This window comes from Ostrea edulis, chromosome 1, assembly GCF_947568905.1.
Source record: "Ostrea edulis chromosome 1, xbOstEdul1.1, whole genome shotgun sequence".
Lineage (NCBI taxonomy): Eukaryota > Metazoa > Mollusca > Bivalvia > Ostreida > Ostreidae > Ostrea > Ostrea edulis.
In genome coordinates, this window is record NC_079164.1 from 64,204,508 (window position 1) to 64,228,044 (window position 23,537).

The 23,537-nt window shown below is 34.8% G+C and overlaps 1 protein-coding gene and 1 long non-coding RNA gene across 2 annotated transcripts in view; one reads left to right on the top strand and one right to left on the bottom strand.

Moving 5' to 3' along the window:
- Positions 1-1,259: 1,259 nt before the first annotated feature.
- LOC130052186 (uncharacterized) lies at positions 1,260-2,395 on the bottom strand. Its single transcript, XR_008800567.1, has 2 exons — positions 1,870-2,395; positions 1,260-1,493 (listed from the first exon to the last, which is right to left on the bottom strand). It is a non-coding gene; the product is annotated as an uncharacterized LOC130052186 (long non-coding RNA).
- Positions 2,396-23,045: 20,650 nt separating this feature from the next.
- The window catches only part of LOC125647558 (zinc metalloproteinase nas-14-like), a 16,643-nt gene continuing 16,151 nt past the window's right edge, over positions 23,046-23,537 (top strand). Inside the window, exons 1-2 of the mRNA XM_048874273.2 lie at positions 23,046-23,180; positions 23,290-23,344. Of these exons, the coding sequence (XP_048730230.2) occupies positions 23,136-23,180; positions 23,290-23,344 (100 nt within the window). The 5' untranslated portion in view covers positions 23,046-23,135. The remainder of the gene's footprint in view (positions 23,181-23,289; positions 23,345-23,537) is intronic.

Consider the following 23,537-nt stretch of genomic DNA (forward strand, 5'->3'; position numbering starts at 1 on the left):
ACATTCACACCTGATGCCGAGCGTTTGGCAATGGAACTGTCACTGCCTGTTTCAACGACTGAGGTCTGTCGCGTACGCCGGGGGCGAACACTAACCTGTAGGCCACCGCGGCGGTTGATTACCATAAAATACCCCCCCCTTCCCCCTCAAATTTGAGAAATCGTCAACAATTTTGTGGATTTGTATCAAATGGTACAAAAATTACCATAGAATAACTTTTGTACGATTTAATACAAATCCACCATTTTTTTGACTATTTCTCAAATTTGGGGGGTGGGTTCAACATTTTGCAGTCTTACAGCCTAATGAATTATGCCACACATGCAAACTATATACCATTCGAGAGAGGAGTCAATGATACAAATTTTGATGTGTAGTATATGCAACCATATAGGTTGTACTTTGTTCTACCCTAGGTTGGGGTTACTCCCATTTTTAAGCCTCTTTTGAGAAATGACCACAGCACTACATAACGACCATAGAATTTGCGAAATGTCGACTTCAATCGAGACTGTTGAAACCCCTGTACCATCAACTTGTTTGTCAGTAGCTTGCCTCGATTTAAAAACTGACTATACGCAGAACAAGCTCTTGTATATCGAATCAGTTGAGATATAAACACCTTTTGTAGGTGATAATGGAATATTGCTACATAAATACGGGAAGTTGAAGGTGGAAACGCTGAAACCATCCCGTTTGTCATACAGTTGAGTTGTCAGTTTGCCGTTAATGTCTACTTTAAATAAAATATCGAAGTATGAAGCAGAAGTGGACGACTGTGGTATTTCGAGCTTACAGGGATAAATCGAATCGACATATGGATGAAAGTTATTATTGTTAATAGACAAAACGTCGTCGATATATCTAAATGTCGAATTAAGGGCCACAGCAAGAGATTTTTTCTTCTCACGTAGAAGTTTTTGAATAAATTCTGCTTTATATGAATATAGAAACAGGTTAGCTAACAAAGAAGCACAATTCGTGCCCATGGGAATTCCAACAGACTGTTGGAAGACCTGATCACCAAAGACCACGAAGATATTGTCAATGAGGAACTCTAGCATTTTTCTTATTTCAACTTTAAAGTACTTGTGCGTTGAATCAGAGTGGTTTTTTACAAAGTTTTTGAATGACTGATCACTAGGTATGAATATTTCCTTTTACCATTTTTTTTTGAAGTAGCAACTGTCTATGATATCAAAAAGTCTGGTCTGTCACGGATAACCGCGCTAGAATGTGATAAATGATACAGTCACAGAAACAAGTTACACATTTATTTTGTATACAACTAAAATTTAACAGTTTCTGGTCCCGGTTTATGGCGTTGAGCGTAAAAGTTCCTCAAATGGCGTCTGGCTTATACACAGATCCACTACGCTGATGACTGCTGTCTTACGTGGACACAACACACATGTCGATGCTCCCCAAAGTATTTGGTTTCTATACTGTTGTACTTGGTACATTTGTACTTGGTACACACTACAAGGTAGCACCTACGACAATAAAGTCATACTATATAAACGTACACATACACACAGGTTTTCAGTTTGAACCCTTACTTTCCATTATGAATGGATAATTATACCACACATACACGTTATACATATAAGTTACTTCATATTATAACAAGATACACAAAACTAGCAATTTTATGCACAAGTTACACAATACGTTTCTTACAGCGAAACAATTATGGCCAGTACTACACGCCGTAACTTTACAAACAGGACTATATAGCGTACACGTTTATGAAAAAGGAAACCGGTATTGAAACAAGCACAAAACACAAAGTATGAATAAAGATACTTGGAAGCTTTAGACCTTTTTAACAAAGAAAATACTATATAAAAATCGTTACATAAAACTCACCTCAGAACAAGCTGGACACGGGCAACATTTACAACAAAGTCAAAGTGTCTGCAATAGTTATTTTGTAATTGCTGTCACAACATTCTGGTGAAAGCGTGCTCAGATGAATGCGTCCTTCTCGCTGGACAGCTCGGTTCCTACTGAGAGCACGGACTGGCGGTTTTATGGTCCAATGGATTGAGGTTTAATACAGGGGTATTTACAATTTAAAAGAGGTCCCAAGCAGGATAAAGCTACGTTTGATTTGACAAAACAAAACTGAACTAAGAATGAAACATACAAATAGATTTTAATGTGACATAGTTTTTAATTCATCGTGAGGAATGGTCGTGTATAGTGTTGAAAGTCATAGGTTTTGATGTTATTGATTAGGGAAAAGTTTTGCGATTTCAAGTTTACTAAAAGTTCTTTAGAATTTTCTAGAATCCACATTTGATTAACACCACTTCTGCTATATGTAGTCGCACAGCAAGTTTGAAGTTTCTCCTTCACAACTGTTAATATTTTCGTGAAGAGCAAAGATAGGGGCTTGGTGGAGCACTTACTGGATCCAGCAATGTATCTTTGTTTGTAAGGGTTTTTATGTAGTTTAGGAATCCAGTATAGGTACGGTAACTCATTCATTTGACCCATTGACTGGGATATTTTAAAATGTGTCTACAACTGAAGCATGGTTTTAAAGAATTTCATCTTTTGAAAGGGCAGTTGGAGAATAAATACGATTACCAAAAGTGGAATTAATGCCAAGTTCGTTTAAAATACAGTTGTAATAATGAGCCTTACAAACAAAGACAATGTTGTTACTAGCTTTGTCAGCTGGAACCAAAACACATTCCTCGTGTTATCTATCTAATTCTTTTATCACTTGTGGTTTTACTAAACACAGAAGGATAGATGGTACGTACTTTTATTTTAATATGTCTAATGCGGGATTTTAATATTGCTCTTATGCTTTTAACCCATTCTGACAATGAATCAAGTTCTTCTTTTTCATATTTAGCCCATCGTCCGGCATAATCTTCGACAGAATTCATAATAGAGATGCAGTTCTGTCGCCAATTAAAAGACCGAGGTTCTCTGTATTTATGACCTTTTAGAATAAGTTATTTGAGGTCCTCATTTTCAACTATATCAACATCACCAGTAATGACATGTCCAGCTGGACTATAGTTGAAAGAAGATGGAGAACAAGATTACGTATAAGATGGTCTATATCTAGGCACTGCAAAGTTTGTTTATAATTAAAAAGTTTTGATGCAATAGTAGAAGTATAGTTGTAGGAAATACAGGGTGTAGACTTGAACTTGAAATAAGTTGGAATACACGACTGAACCCTTTTATGACGAAGAATGTTGCTTATGTTCACGGCACCTTTGTTTGTAAATTTGAGCTTAAGGAACTGGCGGCATGATTTGGAAGGAATATCATCCATGACCCGTGCTGGTTTAAAGAGCCTGTGATAGGCAACATCTATAATCATAGAGTTCAGTCTATATTCAAGTGTTGAAAAATCCAAGTATAGACTAGCTGTAGCTTCTTTGAATAACGTATGTAAAATTCTTAATGGAACAGAGTAAAGTTTCGTACGAATATGATGTGGACCTAATTGTCTGTTGACGTAAGGCAAAAGTGAATCAAACGTGACATCATTTATACCAATCGGATCACGCGCTCGTCCTTTTCCGTAACCGGTAAGAAGACTCGGACGTGGATCGGCGCAAGAATTGCATCAAATCGATGCATTTCTTCGCCAGAAGCGCGCCCGTGGATGAGGTTAAAAGGCCAGAACCGAATCCCTGGATAATGTGTTATTTATATTTTCACCACAGATTCAGATTTGGTATCATTAACGTCTTATTCACTCTAATACATAAACATGTAAGTGGAAATTGATAGTGGTGCAATACCTTAGATGTGTATAATATCTTAGATGCATTTGAAAGCTCACGTTTGAAAGTGCAACGTACGATTGTGACGTCATAGTTACGTTTATGTATACGTAGCAACCAACTCTGATGGCGTCGATCCACATACGAGGTTCATTTGCGGTTACGGAAATAGCCGAGTAGTTACGATTGCATTTATACTTGGTCTTTTATATGAACGATGTCCATGGCTGCGTTTCCGTCTTTGAGTATTGGGATGTTAGGAAATGATAAACACGTACATGTGTTTGGGTATTTTAAATAAATACATTGGTGGAAACTTTCATAAACTTCTATGTAACATGTACATGTACTCCAATACACTGTATTCTTGTAAAAATAATAACATGGTTAGTGAACCATTCATAGCAAACAGAGGGGTAAAACAAGGGGATGATTTAAGTCCTACACTGTTTAACATATATGTTGATGATTTGTTAGAATACTTAAATAGTTCAGATACTTTATCAGCATATTTAGACTCAATGCCTGTTAATTACATGTTGTTTTTGCTGATGACTTAGTTTTAATTTCTGAATCTTCATCTGGGCTTCAACATTGTTTGAATGCTTTAGAAAAATATTGTACACATTGGAAGTTACAAGTGAATATGAAAAAGAAAAAAACCACCAATGCAATGATTTTCTCTAGAAGTGCATCAATGAAAGATATGTATGGCTTTTATTATAAGCATAACATTGTACCTATAATAGATCAATATAAATATTTAGGACTTGTATTTACATCAAATGGAAAACTAAAGTTTGCTTCTGAACAACTTTCAGAACGTGGTAAAAGGCATATTATGCATTGAAATCAAGTATACCTGGAAACAACAATCTTTCAATCCAAGTTTTACTCACAATCAATGATTGTACCAATTATAACATGTGGATCTGAACTATGGATTACGGATTATACATGTAAATTAGATATTAAAACCTCAGAATGTTTTCCATTTGAAAAAAAACCACAAAATCAGATATTTTAGGTGTACATAGAAAAGCATCAAATTTAGCAGTCAATGCTGAATTGGGTTCTTATCCACTCTACTACTTATGTTATGAAAACGTGTTTCAATACTATACAAGATTAAGAGATTTGGAATCAAGTACCACATATAATAATGCACTTTTAGTATCAGCTTTTAAAGAAGACAAAGAATTAGCTTTTTGAAAATGCTATAATCCATGGCAAAGCAAGATTTTCAATCTTCAACATAACTAAACTTGACTTCTTTAAATATTTCTCATAAGGAGTCTAAGTGCAAGCTTAATAAAACTTTTGTTGACATGACCTATGAACAATTGAACAAAATCTCATTATTTAACTCAGGAAAACTTTTTTTCTATAGTAAAATCTTAAATTGTAATGAATAAAAATTGCAGGATTACTTAAAGTTTCCTTTTAAAAAAGTGTGAAAGATCACAGCTTATAAAATTAAGAATAAGTGCACATTCACTATTTATTGAGACAGGCAGATATTGTAAACCAATAATCCCGAAGGAAAAACGTATATGATATGCTTATAAATCATTTGTTGAAAACCAAAAACATTTTGTACCTTACTGTCCTGTGTATGACAAACTTCGATTTCAATATTATGATATTTTATGTGATAAATTATACTATGGTACTGATTACATTAAATAAATTGTTAACCCATGTGATTATAATATTACAAAACGTTTGTGTAACTATTTAGATAGATGCTTTATACAGAGAAAACACATTCATGGACTTTAAAGAACCGTATGGATATGTCTTATATGCTATAGTCACTGTGTTATAATTGTTTTTCTCTTCTTTTTGTTATCTCATTTGTTTTGTTATTTTGATTGTATGCCAACATGGTGATGTCAATAAATAAATTGAATTGAAATAATCAATCAATTGTTAACAGGACAGACACACACCAGAGGACCTAAAAGTTGTTTCTACGATATAGTAAATCGTGTAAATGATTTATAAAAGTCGAATACACTGTATACGATTTAGTAAATCGTACACACGACTTTTAAACTTTTGTTTTTACGATTTACTAAATCGTAAAAATGAGGAAACGATTTTTAAAATTGTACACACGATCCTCACCTGGTTTTTGCACAAAGGTAAACTCTCCTTGAGAGTACTAATTATCAAACCCACCAGTACACCATGCCTTTCCTAACATTGTAAATGTTGTAAAATTTCTGAACGTTAGAATAAGAGCACTAATTATCAAACCCAGCCAATACAAAATTGCACCAATCAAGATAAATTTTGATGATTAAGTTAAACAGACACCACAGAGAGTAAAGTACTGCTAGTATGTACTAAGTATGTTGTAATCTGTTCTTTCGCCACTCGATTACATGTATGTCCCTCGCTTCGCTCGGCTACCAAACCTCTTAGTAGTCATGAAATGTTTACCAACATATACATAACTGTACTTAATGCCTTTCTGCAATTTAAATGGGCATCACGTGAATTCTAAAATTATCAATTTCTGTCACGCTAAAGGACTGATACATCAAATTGTACAGGGAAACTGAACTGTGTGTGCTGTAAGTGCACATGCACTTAGATTTTCTCAAATCTCAAAATGTCAGTTTTGAAAATACAAGAGGGTATGAACTGCAACGCTCCACGTCGCAGGAAGCGCTACCACTTTCAATAATTTTTCTTCTTCATATTTTCATTCTACTTTCATTTCTTTAGATTTTAGTACATGTAAATATGTCTTAAACATACTGTGTTAAAAAAGATTGACGATCTTTATCCTAATTTCAGATTCAACAAAATAGAAATTTCATTCTCTGAATAATTTCGATTCAATTAGCTTGTACAATATGTATTCACATTTTATAACACAATTCCCTAAATCAAGTGACGGTGAAGTTAATTTTTTCTCACAGGACAATGACTCAGGATATACAGGATGTTGTTTGTTTACTCATCTGATGAGATGTTACACGGTTGACTAGTGCGGAAGTAACGTATTAAGTGATTCTCTTGACATGTACATGCATACTAAACCAACCTACAGCTGACACTTATTTCTGTATCTTATCAGATTATTTGACCTGTTTGACTTCGCTCGGTCTTTTTGTTTGTTGAAGGAATCACTGTCTAGTTTGTTAGGGTATGTTTTGTTTGCTTGTTTGTTTTAAGCCCCGTCGAGAATTTTTGACTCGCATTCAGACGTCAACAGTTGAAGGCGAAGTACTACAATTTAAGACCTATGCTTACGGCCATATCAGTGAGGGTTCTTTAACGTGTCAACGCCTGCCGCGACACGGGACCTCCGTTTTTATGGTCATATCCGAAAGACCCGCAATTCTCATTTCTAAATGCCGAGCGTTTGGCGATGGAGCAATCACCACCTATGTTAGGTGAGCGGGGCTCAAACTCATGACATTCCCGTTACGAAGCGAACGCTCTACCTCTGAGCTACCGCGACGGACGACTAACTGTAAACGAATACATAATAATGTGTTCAACAGGCAATGCTTTTGTTATCCGATCGTCCTCTAAGCAGACCTGTCTGTTCCAGAATCTCACCACCGTGGGTGTTGACTCGGTAGCCATTCAACAAAGCCGTTTATAACCAGAGTGAGTGCGAATCTGTGTACTCCAAAGAGGTATCTTATGGCCCTGTTCTGGATGTTGTTTATAGCCTGGAATTTTTGGTATCCCCACACACTAGCTGCATAATCAAGAACCGGGGCAACTCAAGAGTAAAAAGGTTTCTCGTAAGATTTGATTGATTGATTGTTTTACGTCCTGTCGAGAATTTTTCACTCATATCAATCAAAAACCAGCTGTAGATTTACACCTATATTTAGCGGTTCTTTAACGTGCCAACACCTGCCGCGACACAGGACCTCCGTTTTTAAGGTCAAATCGGAAAGCACCACAATTCTCACTTCTAAATGTCGAGTGTTCGGCGAAGGAGCAATTACCTATGTTAGCGCCTTAGGTTTGATGCGGCCATGGTACGAGCGATGATCGAACTCACGACCTCCCGGTTAGGAAGCGAACGCTCTACCACTGAGCTACTGCGACCGGTCTCTCATAAGATTTGAAACCAAAGTCTTTGTTGTTCTAAATTTTTGCGATACATTTTATAATTTGTCCAAGTGCTCAACCTCCACTTTTTGCGACTAAATCTACCTTGTTTAGAAAAGAGTCATTATAACAAGATATCAATCCTAGGTAATTGTATTGCTTAACAATTTCGGGCGTTCTTACCAATAGAAAATGTAAAATTGCAGTTCGTTTAATTCATACTGCCCTTTCTATATGAATGCACTTTGACTTGTTGTTGATTATAACTCTCCATCGTTTTGCGCTACTGATGAAGCCTATCTAACATACACTAAAGGTCTGATTTGGACTTCGCTACAATCGCTATGTCGTCCGCATATAGCAACAAAGTATGGTGGCTGATTCGTGCCACTTTACCATTTGACTCTTTTCGTTATTTCGAGGCGAAAAAACGACAAATGAAAAGACGACAAAATGATAATTAGCGACTTTTCGCCCCGAAATAACGAAAAGACGACTTTATAACGAATCGTGTAATTGGTCCGCGAATAATCCCGAGACCATTCGGATGATCCCGAGACTAGGCAACGTCTTTGCGAACCAATCACACGGCGTGTACAACAAATTCGTACTCTGTGACCTCCTTTTTGGCTGCCAGTGGAAGAGATGAAGCCCTGTCCGATCAATGCACGCAAAATTGTGTCAAATAAAAGAGATGAGATGGGTTTTGAGTTAAAGAGACTTGTAGTATGACATCTCCCTGACCTGCCGCTCGCCAAAATTCCTTAGGTAACGCAGTAATTACTTGAAAAATGTGCCCCGAAAAGGGGACCCCTTGTTTGTTTACAAATTTTTGTTTCATACCTTGTGTATTTTATTATACTGGTACTGGTAGAAGGCCAATCTCTAAAGCTTACAAAAAGCGTGAAACGATTACATAAATCGAAAGAGGGATGATATAGACTGGGAATTCACACATATCAGAGAAATTATTGGCACCAAATTTTTTTTTATCAAAAAAAAAAGGGGGGGGGGAGGGGTAGTAATATCCATACTTCAGGTGCCTGTGGTTCTAGCAATTAATGTGCACTTGGGTGACACTGCCGTTCGCTTCAAATCAGTTAGTTGACTATTAAACCAAATCTGTATCACTCTTAATGCTGCATTACTTATCGTCTAAGTATGTAAATTCCATAAAATAAACCATCACTAATTTTTCCGTTAAAATCAAGACTTTTATGGCGCAATAGTTTATCCCCCAAAATTGAAGAGTTCCAATAGTTTTTTTTTTAAATTAGCGAAATGCTAGTAGGTATGTAGAGATACAATGTATCAGTAAATAGATAAAGCAGACTATAGGAACTCTTCAATTCCAGGAGATAAAATATTGTGCCATGGAAGTCTTCATTTGACCGGAAAATTTAGTGCCCATTTTCATTTTGGGATTTTTATACCTAGACGGTAAGCAATACAAAATTAATAGTGATAGAGAGTTAGTTTGATAGTCAAATCACTTATTTGAAACGAACAGCAGTATCACCTAAGTGAGCATTAATTGCTAGAACTGGTCGAAGCTGAAAGTGAATTTCCAGACATGAATTATGAAGGACTGCTCCGAGATTAGGTGAAGGCGTCAGTCCAAATATTCAACCGAGCCGAATCTCGAGATAAGTGCCTAGGAGGAGTAAACATCCCTGTCGACCGCTCACACCCGCCGTGAGCCCTATATCTTGATCAGGTAAACGGAGTTATCCGTAGTCAAAATCAGTGTGCCAAGAGCGGCCTAACAATTGGTATGAAACATATCAGACAGCATTTGTATTATTGGCAAACTAGATCGTGATAGCGACCATAAAATTTGCGAAATGTTGACATTAAAACGAGACTGTTGAAACCCCTGCACCATCAACTTGTTTGCAAGTAGCCTGTTTCGATTTAAAAACTGACCATACGCAGAACAAGCTCTTGCATATCGAATCAGTTGAGAGATATTAACATCATATGCAGATGATAATGGAATATTGCTACATAAGTATGGGAAGTTGACGATGGAGAAGCTGAAATCATCAAGTTTGTAACAAAGTTGGGTTGTTAGTTTGTCGTTAATATCTACTTTCAATAAAATATAAATTTGAAGTGATTTAACCAACGCTGCAATCTAATGATACATAATTTATTTAATACACAGTAATATACACAACGTATTTACAGAGTTTATAAGACTTCTACTTAGATAAGATTCATTTATTTGTAGCCTTTAAATAAAGAATCATAATCATGATTGATTGATTGTTTGTTTGTTTCACGTCCCATCATGCATTTTTCACTTATATTGAGACGTCACTAGTTACAGGTGAAGTACCACAAATTTAGACCTATGCTTAGCGCTGAGGGCTGTAACAGTGAGGGTCCTTTATCGTGCCAACGCCTGCCGTGACACGGGACCTCCGCTTTTAAGGTCAGATCCGAAAAATCCGTGATTCTCACATTTAAATGTCGAGCGTTTGGGAAATGAGCAATTACTACATATGTTAACATCTCAGGTTTGAAGAGGCTATGGCACGAACGGGGCTCGAACTCACGACCTTCCGGTCTCGAAGCGAAAGCTCTACTACTGATCTACCGTGATCGGTATGAATTACCTCAAGAAACTTATATTATGAAATATGATAATAAAAGAAAAACATATATATATATTGAGTAGAAAACAATAGACATGTGACCTCAAAGGAAATATGGGAGCCCCAGTCTCTCTCTTTTTCTCGTTCTTTTGCCCAACAAATGTCCATTGCATCTGGATTAATTTCTGTCAATAGCAAATTATCTTATATAACCTATTTCAATATATATCTTATGCGTACAGGCACTCGACGTTTTAAATATCTATGATAAAATATTGTCTTCCCATAAGCAAACTATTCACCAATCCGAGATTCCTCTGACTCTTAAGCGGGGACAAGAGTCATAGGGATCTCGGATTAACTATTCACAAGGTATATCACGCCGCCATCTTAGTTTTCTGTTTTACCAGCTGCATCACTTGCAATTTTCGGCAAAAAGTTCGATATAATATGACATTTAGACCCCTACCGTTTAGAAGCAACTCTGTTAAGGTCTTACCTCTCGCATCGTCATGGTGACTTAAGAAATGAAACTTGTAATTCTTTGTTTGATGCATGTATCAAACGAAACATTGGACGGAAAACTTCATCAATGTGCGTAGTAGCGCATTGATGAAAAAGTTTTCCGTCTAAGTTTTATTTCTTATCATTTAATTATGTTTTAAGATAGAAAAACAAATAGCTTATCCCATCAAAAAGCTTGAATTAACGTTTTTGAAATGGCGTGTAGGAATACATATATGTAAGAATAAAAACAACAACAAACTAGCATGGCTGTGCGTTCAGGTCAGGTACAGTTACTGTGCAGATTTAAATGGATTATACGCCAAGTTAAAGGTGCAATGGTTAAAAGCTGAATCAAATATAAAGGAAGATAACAAGTGGTGACTGGATTTATGCTGCATTGTGTTGGAGGAGACGCTGAACACTGGTTGTGTCGTTGGAACGGTGGAATGCAACTCGGCTCCATTTCAATATCGAGTAAAAAGTTCAACACTTCTTCATCTAAATAGCACTCGTTGACTGATCCCCATATATCGAAGTTGAATTTCATTAATATTTACCACAGGCAATTGCATCGCTTGGGGGTCGAATTTACGATATAAAGAGTGAAAGTATAGAACTCTAAATATAGGGTACCCAAGTTAGCCGATGTAAAAACAATAAATCAATTGATATAGAATTCTACTTTGTATTTTAGATTATTCATACATATTCAATCAACATTACTACCAAAGTTCATCCCGAAATTCCATACACTTTCCAAGATATGCAGAAATGAATTCGGAAAAATGCCTCTTACTTTTTGGTCGACTTTTGCTGGGCCCTGGCACTATACGACTAAACAGAATGTTTGAGCATTGCAACAACCTGTTACATAGAATGTACAGCATAAGATATCATTTCTAAAATAAATTTCGTACCCCAATTCATAAATTCATAAAATGAAGTCCGTAATAGCTCCAAATGACTGAAAATTTTAAACCGTCTGTACTTTCACTTACCACAGTCATTTTCATCGGTTCCACTAACTATCCACATTGACATCGTTATTATAAATCGTCAAACACCTGTGATAATGTGATTTAGATAAAAATAGACATAATAAGACATTTGTATATTTATAAAGACTTGTTATTAGCATAATTTATGTACTATAATGAATCAATATTGATAAATTGTCACTATTAGGCCCACAGACAAAGTGTTCATGACCAATGCAATTAGGCGTCTGATGAGGAAAAGAAATAGGATTCATCATAAAGCAGTCAGAACTAAAAACCCATCACATTGAAGTAAATATAGGTTTTTAAGAAATAAAGTAATTGATGAAATAAGACGTTCTAGAGAAAACTATAATAAAAAGCTTACAGAACAAATTAACAAAAACATTCCACCTGGCAAATGGTGGAGAATAATTCAATCTCTATCAAAACATAATAACAACCACAAGCCTATGCCACATATTAGATTATCAGGCAAAACATTATTTCATCCTATAGATAAGGCCAATACACTTTATTCATTTTTTGCCAATATTTCTACCATGCACCAAGAACCTGATATACCTCTACATGGTCCAGGACCGCCTATGTATCATCCTCTTGATGATATCAGTATATCTGAACAAGAAGTACATGATCAACTATTGGTATTGAATATTAACAAACCTCCGGGTCCTGATGGTTTACCACCTAGAATCCTAAAAAAAATATAGCCTCATCAATTTACAAGCCTCTTACAAAATTATTCAATCTATCATTATCACTGGGTAAACTTCCAAGATTATGGAAGATAGCTCAAATTACACCAATGTACAAAAATAAAGGTAGTGCACAAGATGTAAACAACTATAGGCCAATATCAGTCACATCAGCTCTTTGTAAAATACTAGGGAAAAAATAATTTTTAAGCATCTTACAACTACGTCTTAGACAACAACATTATCTACAAATATCAGTCTGGATTCCAACCTGGGGACTCAACCACAAACCAACTTGTTGAGATATACAACTCTATTAATTCAAGTCTCGACAAAGGTAAAGATGTAAGGTTTATTTTCTGTGATATATCTAAAGCCTTCGATAGAGTCTAGCACAAAGGTATTCTATTTAAGTTAAAACTCTACGGTATATCTGAACAAATTATTAAATGGGTTGATAACTATCTAACTAACAGATCTCAAAAAGTTGTCGTAGATGGATTTACTTCTTCTAGAACTACAAATTCTGGAGTTCCTCAGGGGTCTGTTTTAGAACCATTTTTGTTTTTGTTATATATAAATGACATATCTGATGATCTGTCAAATAGTGTAAGACTTTTTGCGGATGACACTTCTTTGTATGTTATTGTTGATGATGACATAATAACAACAGCTTATTCACTAACAAATGATCTTCAGAAAATAAAGCAATGGTCTATAAAATGGGCTGTGAATTTTAATCCACAAAAAACAATCAATCTAGATATCACAAGAAAACATATCTCACATCCTAAAGTAAAATTTTGGTTATAATGGTCCGGAAGTTATGAACACAGAAAATCATACTCATTTAGGATTAAAATTTCAATCTGATGGCACCTGGAGATCACACATATTAGATATTCATGAAAAGGCATCTAATAGACTAAACATCTTACGCATGCTGAAATATACTTTAAATAGGCAATCTTTGATAAAAATTTATTTTTCTTTTATTCCCCCTGTTATTAAATATGGTAATTTAGTTTGGGATAATTGTACAGAAAGAGAATCTAATTTACTACAGAATGTTCAGGTTTCTGCAGCAAGAATAATCACTGGAATGAGAGTAAATTCTTCCAGGTCAGCACTATATGATGAAATGGGCTGGGATAGCTTATCGACCAGAAGAAAAGTTTATAAACTTATTTTATTTTACAAAATAGTATATGAAATTGCCCCTCAATATCTTCAAGAACTTTTGATGCCTTTCATTCCTCCACAAAATTTATATCAATTGAGAAACTATGATAATCTTAAATTTATTCTTCCTCAAGTTAGGACCTCATCATATATGAATAGCTTTGTACCTTCACCAATTAAACTATGGAATGACCTACCTGCCTATATTAGAAACCTTCCTACTCTAATATCATTTAAAACTGCTATAAAAAATATGTACTACAATAAACCAAATAAACTGTTTAATCATAGTAAACGCAATGCAAACATCTGGCATTGCTAATTGAGAAATAATGCTAGTAATCTAAATTTTGACTTACATAGTCAATTTCTACGAGATGATGCTACTTGTGATTTGTGTGGTCACCCTGCTGAAAATGCTTATCATTTTTTCTTTGAATGTGTTCAGTACTCAGTACAAAGAATTGCTCTTTTAGAGTCAATAAATTCAATGCAACTACAAGTTCCCATATCATTAAAGTTATTGCTGAGTGGTGATGAGATTCTTGGGTTCAAAGATAATATAAAGATTTTTGAATATGTTCAGAAATATATTATAGAAAGCAAAAGATTCTAAAAATGCATTTAATACATGTGTATTTGATATGTATGTCTATTCTTATCATGTTAGAGTCGGTACTCTCAAGGGTTTTTTTCCCCTGTTGTACTTATTCGTTTTTCTTTCACTATTTTTATTTGATTTCATTTTTTCTCTTTTGTATGTCATATAGATCCCATTAACCACCCCACATTTCTATTTTTATTAGCCTATTATTCATATCAAGAAAACATAATACTTATATAATCATTATATTTGGAATGACTTATTATCCTTTTACTTCATATCTATATTGCAATTTCTTGTGTGTATAATTATGTGGACTTTACCTTGTACCTTAAAGGAGAAGGCTTACATAGACATTGCCTACTGCCTAATCCTTATTATGTTATTCATAATAAAATACTGTTTAAATAAATATTAGTATTTGAGTCTCTAAATCGTTATGGGTCCTTCCATCTCTTTTGGGTAATTAGTCATAACTACCGTAATGGCTGCTATTGTCATCAATGTGAAAGTACAGACGGTTTAAAAAATTTCAGTCACTTGGAGCTATTACGGACTTCATTTTATGAATTGGGGTACGAAATTCATTTTAGAAATGATATCTTATGCTGTACATTCTATGTAATAGCTTGTTGCAATGCTCAAACATTCTGTTTAGTCGTATAGTGCCAGGGCCCAACTAAAAGTCGACCAAAAAATAATAGGCATTTTTCCGAATTCATTTCTGCATATCTTGGGGAGTATAGGGAATTTCGAGATGAACTTTGATAGTAATGTATATTGATTATGTATTAATGAATTAAAATACAAAGTAGAATTTTATATCAATTGATTTATTGTTTTTACATCGGCTAACTTGGGTACCCTATATTTAGAGTTCTATACCTTTACTCTTTATATAGTAAATTCGACCCCCAAGCGATGCAATTGCCTGTGATATTTACCAGATCAGAAGTCGCCACTTGCTCCGTCATGTTATCAATCTCGTAAAGCAGACGATTCATACCGGGAACTCGTGTAATCTGTCTACTTCTACCAGTAAGTGGTCTACGTCATCAAGTTGACTATTCTGCCACGTAATCGCCTATGTATGTTGTTTCTTTAAATTAATTTGTATTTTATTCATATCTTTAGTTGTGCTTATTTTTGATAGCAATGAAAAACAAAAATCAAACGAATGCATTTCGTTATATATAATGCTTGTGTTGAAAATCCCGTTCTATAAATAGCGCTAAAATTACAACGGGGAAGACGCAATTCAGAGAAAAGTAGTCCCGTGTGCTTAGTGCAGATGAACTCCGAACGAAATTTTGACACAGAAATCAAACCAATTTTTCAACCAATCAGCATCGTTGCTAAGTCATCACTTTAAAAGTTATTAAATAATATGGAAATGAAGTCCATTTATTGGTTATGAACAACCGTCAAATATCATCTACTGCTTCTCAAATTCGACAAACCACTGCAGGTTGGACGGAAGTTGACATAATTATGCAAATGAGAATTCCCATGCTGATGTACCCTCTGATGCTTGTGCGGGGGGAAAGGGGTGGGGGTGGCACTGAATGCAGGGTAGTGTATAGCCCTGTAAACAATAAAATTCGGGCTTTAGGACAGGCTGGCACAGGAAGTTAAGTGCGTTTTTATTGCAGAGAAACCAGATTAGGTTTCAACTCAATTTTTTTTTTTAAACTTTCCATTTATTTTCAAATATTTTTAGCCGTAATCAAGTGGTGCCCGCTAGTTAAATGAATATTAATTCTATACCTTGGCACCTATCGACTTCCGTACGAAAGTAATAAGAACCGGATATATACCCCCATGGTTATAAAAGTATGAAATATCCCTTAGTACCTGTTTCACACCTCAAACCCATGATTATGACAGTATGTTCTTTCAAATATATATACCTTAAGAAACGATTTTATGAGCCTATCTAATGGATAAGAGATTTTAACCCCCCACCCCCCACCAAAAAAAAAAAACCAACAAAACAATCAACATTGAAAAAGATAAAATAATTTTAAGGTTGCTCATTACACCAAAATTTTATTTAATGGCTCGTTAAAACACTTGTTATGAAGTATGATTTCACCATCGAAAGAGTGATACAAGCTCTCAATTATTTTATATGAATGTTTTTGTGATTTTTCTCGGAATGATAAAAAAGGTGTTTTGTTTGCCAATAAGAGATTCTAGAGTCCAAATTTCACTATGATTTGATGCATGATATAAATATCTAACAAAACATACCCAAAAGACTCAGATATAAACGTTCTAATTCTTTAGAAAATTGAAAACGTTATTTGTTAATATTTTTTAAATCTACGGATAAAATCTTCAAAAAATATGTCAATTAGAAAAGCGATATGTCTAAGAAAACAATATTATCAACAGATAATTCAATTTATGCCGCTTTGAGAATTTTGTAGATTTTTACACCGTCGGATAGTAACGGATTTTGAGCCAATCAAATTATCTCCATCCACATCTGAGTTCAGCAGTGGGCTGCTCCTTTAGTGGATGGCTCCCCCCCCCCCCCCGCCCCCCTACCCATTTCTGAGTCCAGCATTTGGCTGCTCACTATACTTGATCAGAGTCCAGCATTTGGCTGCTCACTATTGCATTTAACTTCCTTCTTTCCGTACTTGTTTGTAAGTTGGCTACCTGTACCGTTAACACCCATGCATATTTGACCGCCCATATAGTTTCTATTTTTGGGCAAAATTTTACCTTTTTAGCAAACCCTGAAATCAAGTCCATTAGAGTCATGGTCAGCATTGGACTGCATGTTTCAGCATTGGGACTTTCATATTACCAGTATATGTATATACTAAATATCCCTCACAATTTCTTAGCTTTCCCTTGCTGGCTAACCACTTTAAATAGTTTACTGTGCATAACAATCCCTGTTACTTCAGTATGTGTGTATTATGATCAACTGTATTTCCTAAGTCATAGATCTGCTCACATATGTATATATTTTCATGTCCCAATGTGTGTTTACATTCAAGGACAATGTAGGATCTTAGTACAAGTTTTTATTTTATTTTTTTTTCTTCCTTGGTTGGCGTCAATCCCTCACTGTGTGAGGTCTTGTGGCGCAATTTTTTGGACGCCTCCAAGGATTAACTCATTTATGTATATATTGTATGCATGTTCCATGTACTCTATAACTTGTAATTGTACTTTCACTACATGTATTTTTCTAGTCAGTCTCCAAGGGGGATCACACTTTACCTGACACCTATGTACATGTTTCAGCAGGTATTGTTTTTTCAGGTGATCCCCCTTAATGGTTTGTTATACATTTTACTTAACAATTTACCTTATGTCATTCAATAAATGACATATTCGACAAAACTGCATTACAGTGTTTGGTTATTTGTTACGGCCTGGACGGTTTCTTCTCATAGGAGGCATAAAGATATTTAAGTATAGTTCCACGTAAAAATCAGGCAAAATCGCATTTTCGTGATAAGTCCATGTTCGCGAAATGATCCCAAACTTAGCATACTAAGTCACCGTACTGTTTAGCAATAGTACAAAGCAGCTTTGATTTATTTCGCCTTGTTCCAAAATTATGGATACATATTCATGAACTTGAGAGATTCACGCATAGTGCAAATCTATACAAAACACTACTTGTAATCCCTTTGAAATCTAAAAACAGCAAAGGTGGTATGAAAATATATCATTATATAACATCAAACAAATGAATATAGCATGCGCTGAAATAATTTTTTTTAAAGTTTCAATATAACACTTTAAAGCATCGCTGAATGTTTAGATTTTCGTACAATTTCGGTTATCGTTCTTGAATTTAACTCGATGATCGCTAGGGGCGCTGCGTCGTCAAGAACGCTAAGTGCGCGGAATATGGCGGATCGAAAAGTGTGTTTCGGTCCATCTGTAGTGTGGAGCATTATTCCGACGAAGTATGCTCTACTTTCAAGCCCTATCTAAAGGAAACCACCCTTATTGCCCTTGGGGAGTGTCAGAAAGATATTGGCAGACATCTGTCATCACTTAAGATTGACGGAGGTATTCAGACCGTGTTTGAAGCAGCCGACAGTGAAGAACGAGTAATATGTCACCGTATCGGCATATTTAGGTAATTTCAGATGCAATAATTTACATAATAGACAAAACTCACTCTGTTTATAATACCCATATAGCATGAAAAATCCCCGACGGTCGACTTATCACCCTCTGCTTGATTTTTACGTGGAACTATACTTGAAAAAGAAATTGAAACGAAATGACCAAATAATATATCAAAACGAGAGAAAAAAGTACCGATCCCGATCAAAATTGATAGAAATCACTAAAATAAACATATTGTTGCTAATTGTACACATTTTTCATCAATAAATGAGTTTCCTTTATAAATTCATTTAATTTGTAGACCATTTTACATCACGAGAATGAAGTTTTCTGATTATAATGTTCTCTATGACTACTTTTTTATAATTCCGATCGGGTTTGGTTCAAATTTGAAAAATCGTAATATTTCTGAATTTTGACCCTCTCATTTCAATTTCTGTTTAACATATATTTATCTGATATATCTTTTATCTAATTGACATGGGTTTTTTTTGAAGATTTTATCCGTAGAGTTATTTTTTTGTTTTGCTTCAAATAACGTTTTCAATTTTCATAAATAGTTTTTTATCTAAAATACTAGAATGTTTATCTGAGTTGTTCAGGCATGCTTTCTTAGATATTCATATTATACATTAAATCACAGCAAAATTTGGACTCTGGGGTATCTTATTTGCAAACAAAACACCTTTTTTATCATTCCGTGAAAAATCACCAAAAAATTCATATAGCATACCTGAGAGCTTGTATCACTCTTGCGATGGTAAAATCATACTTCACAAGAGGTGTTTTAACGATCCATTAAATAAGATTTTAGTGTAATGAGCTAACTTAAATCGAACTAGATACTTTTGAGATAATTCAACTTGAATTTGATTTTAGTTCTACACCTAGTATAGTATACATGTACATTGTACATTCACAATTCTACACCTAGTATAGTATACATGTACATTGTACATTCACAATTCTACACCTAGTATAGTATACATGTACATTGTACATTCATGTATCACAGTTCTACACCTAGTATAGTATACATGTACATTGTACATTCACAATTCTACACTTAGTATAGTATATATGTACACTGTACATTCATGTATCACAGTTCTACACCTAGTATAGTATACATGTACATTATACATTCACAATTCTACACCTAGTATAGTATACATGTACATTGTACATTCACAATTCTACACCTAGTATAGTATACATGTACATTGTACACTCATGTATCACAGTTCTACACCTAGTATAGTATACACTGTACATTCATGTATCACAGTTCTACACCTAGTATAGTATACATGTACATTGTACATTCACAATTCTACACCTAGTATAGTATACATGTACATTGTACATTCATGTATCACAGTTCTACACCTAGTATAGTATACATGTACATTGTACATTCATGTATCACAATTCTACACCTAGTATAGTATACATGTACATTGTACATTCATCTATCACAATTCTACACCTAGTATAGTATACATGTACATTGTACATTCATCTATCACAGTTCTACACCTAGTATAGTATACATGTACATTGTACATTCACAATTCTACACCTAGTATAGTATACATGTACATTGTACATTCATGTATCACAGTTCTACACCTAGTATAGTATACATGTACATTATACATTCATCTATCACAGTTCTACACCTAGTATAGTATACACTGTACATTCATGTATCACAGTTCTACACCTAGTATAGTATACATGTACATTGTACATTCACAATTCTACACTTAGTATAGTATATATGTACATTGTACATTCATCTATCACAATTCTACACCTAGTATAGTATACACTGTACATTCATGTATCACAGTTCTACACCTAGTATAGTATACATGTACATTGTACATTCACAATTCTACACTTAGTATAGTATATATGTACATTGTACATTCATCTATCACAATTCTACACCTAGTATAGTATACACTGTACATTCATGTATCACAGTTCTACACCTAGTATAGTATACATGTACATTGTACATTCATGTATCACAGTTCTACACCTAGTATAGTATACATGTACATTGTACATTCATCTATCACAATTCTACACCTAGTATAGTATACATGTACATTGTACATTCATCTATCACAATTCTACACCTAGTATAGTATACATGTACATTGTACATTCATCTATCACAATTCTACACCTAGTATAGTATACATGTACATTGTACATTCATCTATCACAATTCTACACCTAGTATAGTATACATGTACATTGTACATTCATGTATCACAATTCTACACCTAGTATAGTATACATGTACATTGTACATTCATGTATCACAATTCTACACCTAGTATAGTATACATGTACATTGTACATTCACAATTCTACACCTAGTATAGTATACATGTGTAACGTATTCACATTAACTTCTGGGATCGTACCTGGTCAATTCCAGGGTTTGGGGTATTCAACAATAACTAATTTAAACTAATTGGTATGATTTTAGTGGACTGCCAAAATATACAAATATGTCCTAACCTTATCTAGGTTAATTATCATCAAACAGAGAATCACTATATCAATCAGAGGCAAGCAACGATAACGGGTAGTGCTAACTTAACAAAATATAGAGCCCAGTCGCCCTCGGATTACCCCATATACTGTAGGACGCCTTATTCAGGACGGACAGTATATGTGGTAGCCCTTCAACCACTGCACTCATTGTAGGATGCCTTATTCAGGACGGACAATGAGTACAACGGCCTGGACGACGGTCTGTTCAGCCAATGCGGACGACACCCAAAACGAATTATGGCTAGCCTCATTACTGGAGGTCAACCTCTTCGTGGCAGGCCAGACTTCTGATGGCCTTCCAAATTCACTCTCTAACTGTAAGAACAGGCGAGGAATTATTTACCATGAATACTTTATTAGTACCCATACTCTCGTCCTCTCAACTTGGCTGGGTCTTCTATCTGAATGACACTGACGACTGCGGAGTCTCGGTATTTATACACAAATGAGATCACGTGATGTAAAGTGACTAATTGAGAACTCCTCATGGTCGTACCTCAAATATCCGGAATCATTACACATGTACATTGTACATTCATGTATCACAATTCTACACCTAGTATAGTATACATGTACATTGTACATTCATCTATCACAATTCTACACCTAGTATAGTATACATGTACATTGTACATTCACAATTCTACACCTAGTATAGTATACATGTACATTGTACATTCATGTATCACAATATCAACCAGTATGTATGAAAGGTTTGCATGCATCATTTGGGATCGAATAATGTAAAGTGAAAGTTCGTACATATACCGGTATCTTGCGGATTAGTGTTGAACCCGAAAAGATACAGCGGGGAAAACGACTGAAACGGAACCAATGACACCGCCCAAGGTCATTTTTTATTACCTTAGCAAGAGGAATTAACAGATTTATTTCGTAATATATGAAATAGCTAAAGGCTAAGAGAGAATGCATATTTGAATGGAATTAAAAGGTCACATCATTATTAATCTAAATAACAAAATACCAGTAGTTAGATTAGAAATAAACTAGCAGAAGTTCTCTCCTATCTAGGATTGGAGTGTTGCGGTCACTCAGGGTCTGTTAGTTAAATAGTAATAAATCAAACACTAAATGTTTAATTTGTTGGCTTAATAAAATCATGAATTATCGTTGTTTTATGTATACCACACTCCCTGTTGTAGGTACACACATACACTATTATGTGTATTGATACATAGATGTGCGTTAAAGACCGTTTGCTACGAGAGGGCGGGGGCATATAAACCTTTATGTGTCATTTCCATTCTCTACCCAAAGGTGTCGCTGCTCGCCAACACCTCTGTCAATGCCGAAACTTTCATACACAATTTAATTTAGCTTAATCAATTTTAAGATAACACTGTTTTACCGCTTGTAAAGAACTTCCTAAAATTCTGATTTTAATTAAAATAAAGCGTATTTGCCCGATTTTAAGTGTTATCTAAGCTACAATAATCATTCTAATTCTAATATTCCGTTTCGTTTTCCGTTGGAAATATCATAAAGACCCGTGATTTTCACTTCTAAATGCAGAGCGTTTGGCGAAGAATGTTTACGTCTTAGGTTTGGCACGAGCGGGGCTCGAACTCACAAGAATTTACAGATCAGTACATCCACATACAGTGAGTGGACCGTTACATTTGAGGAACATGTTTTTTACATCCTGTTCTGCTTCGAACTATACATCTTCATTTTTTGATATTCAAATTTTTAATTAACAAACAAAAAAAAAACACCAAAAAATAAAACAAAAAACAAAAAAAAAACAACAACAATAAAAAAAAAAAAGAAAAAAAAGGGGGGATATAAAGATGCATTGCTATATAGTTCCTGATAATTTGTCAGAGGCAAAAGTAGTCATTATGCACCCGACACCGGGATTGCGCAAACGAGTTTGTCACGCATACATGTAAGATATGACGTATACTTGTCACTTAAAAATACACCTATAAATGAAAGGGGTTTGAAGTGGTAACGCAGAGGCAAGGGTTGAACGATTAAAAACAGCATCTACAAAGATGAAACTGTTAGCAATTTTCATAGCATCATGTCTGTATCTGAAGGTAGGGTAATGTGATTAATTAGCACAAAGATATATACAAATATATTAATAAGAATTGATTGTACTATATTTTCAATTATTTGATATTTACCAATGTCTTCCTTTCGTAGGCAGAGGGCATGGAAAAGACACTTGATGAAATTATGATGGACGCTTCTAATGACAGTAAGTGGCAGTATCACATCAGATTCTGTTTAGTTCCTATATTTGTGGCGGAATAACAATGTACTGCCTGAGCAAATTTTATAACTTATATAGAACACTACCACCAGATGGAATTTCTTGGAGTAAAATATGTATCTTTAAATCCTAATGAAAATTCTGGTCCAGGAAAAATGGGCTGAATGGTTAGCTAAAT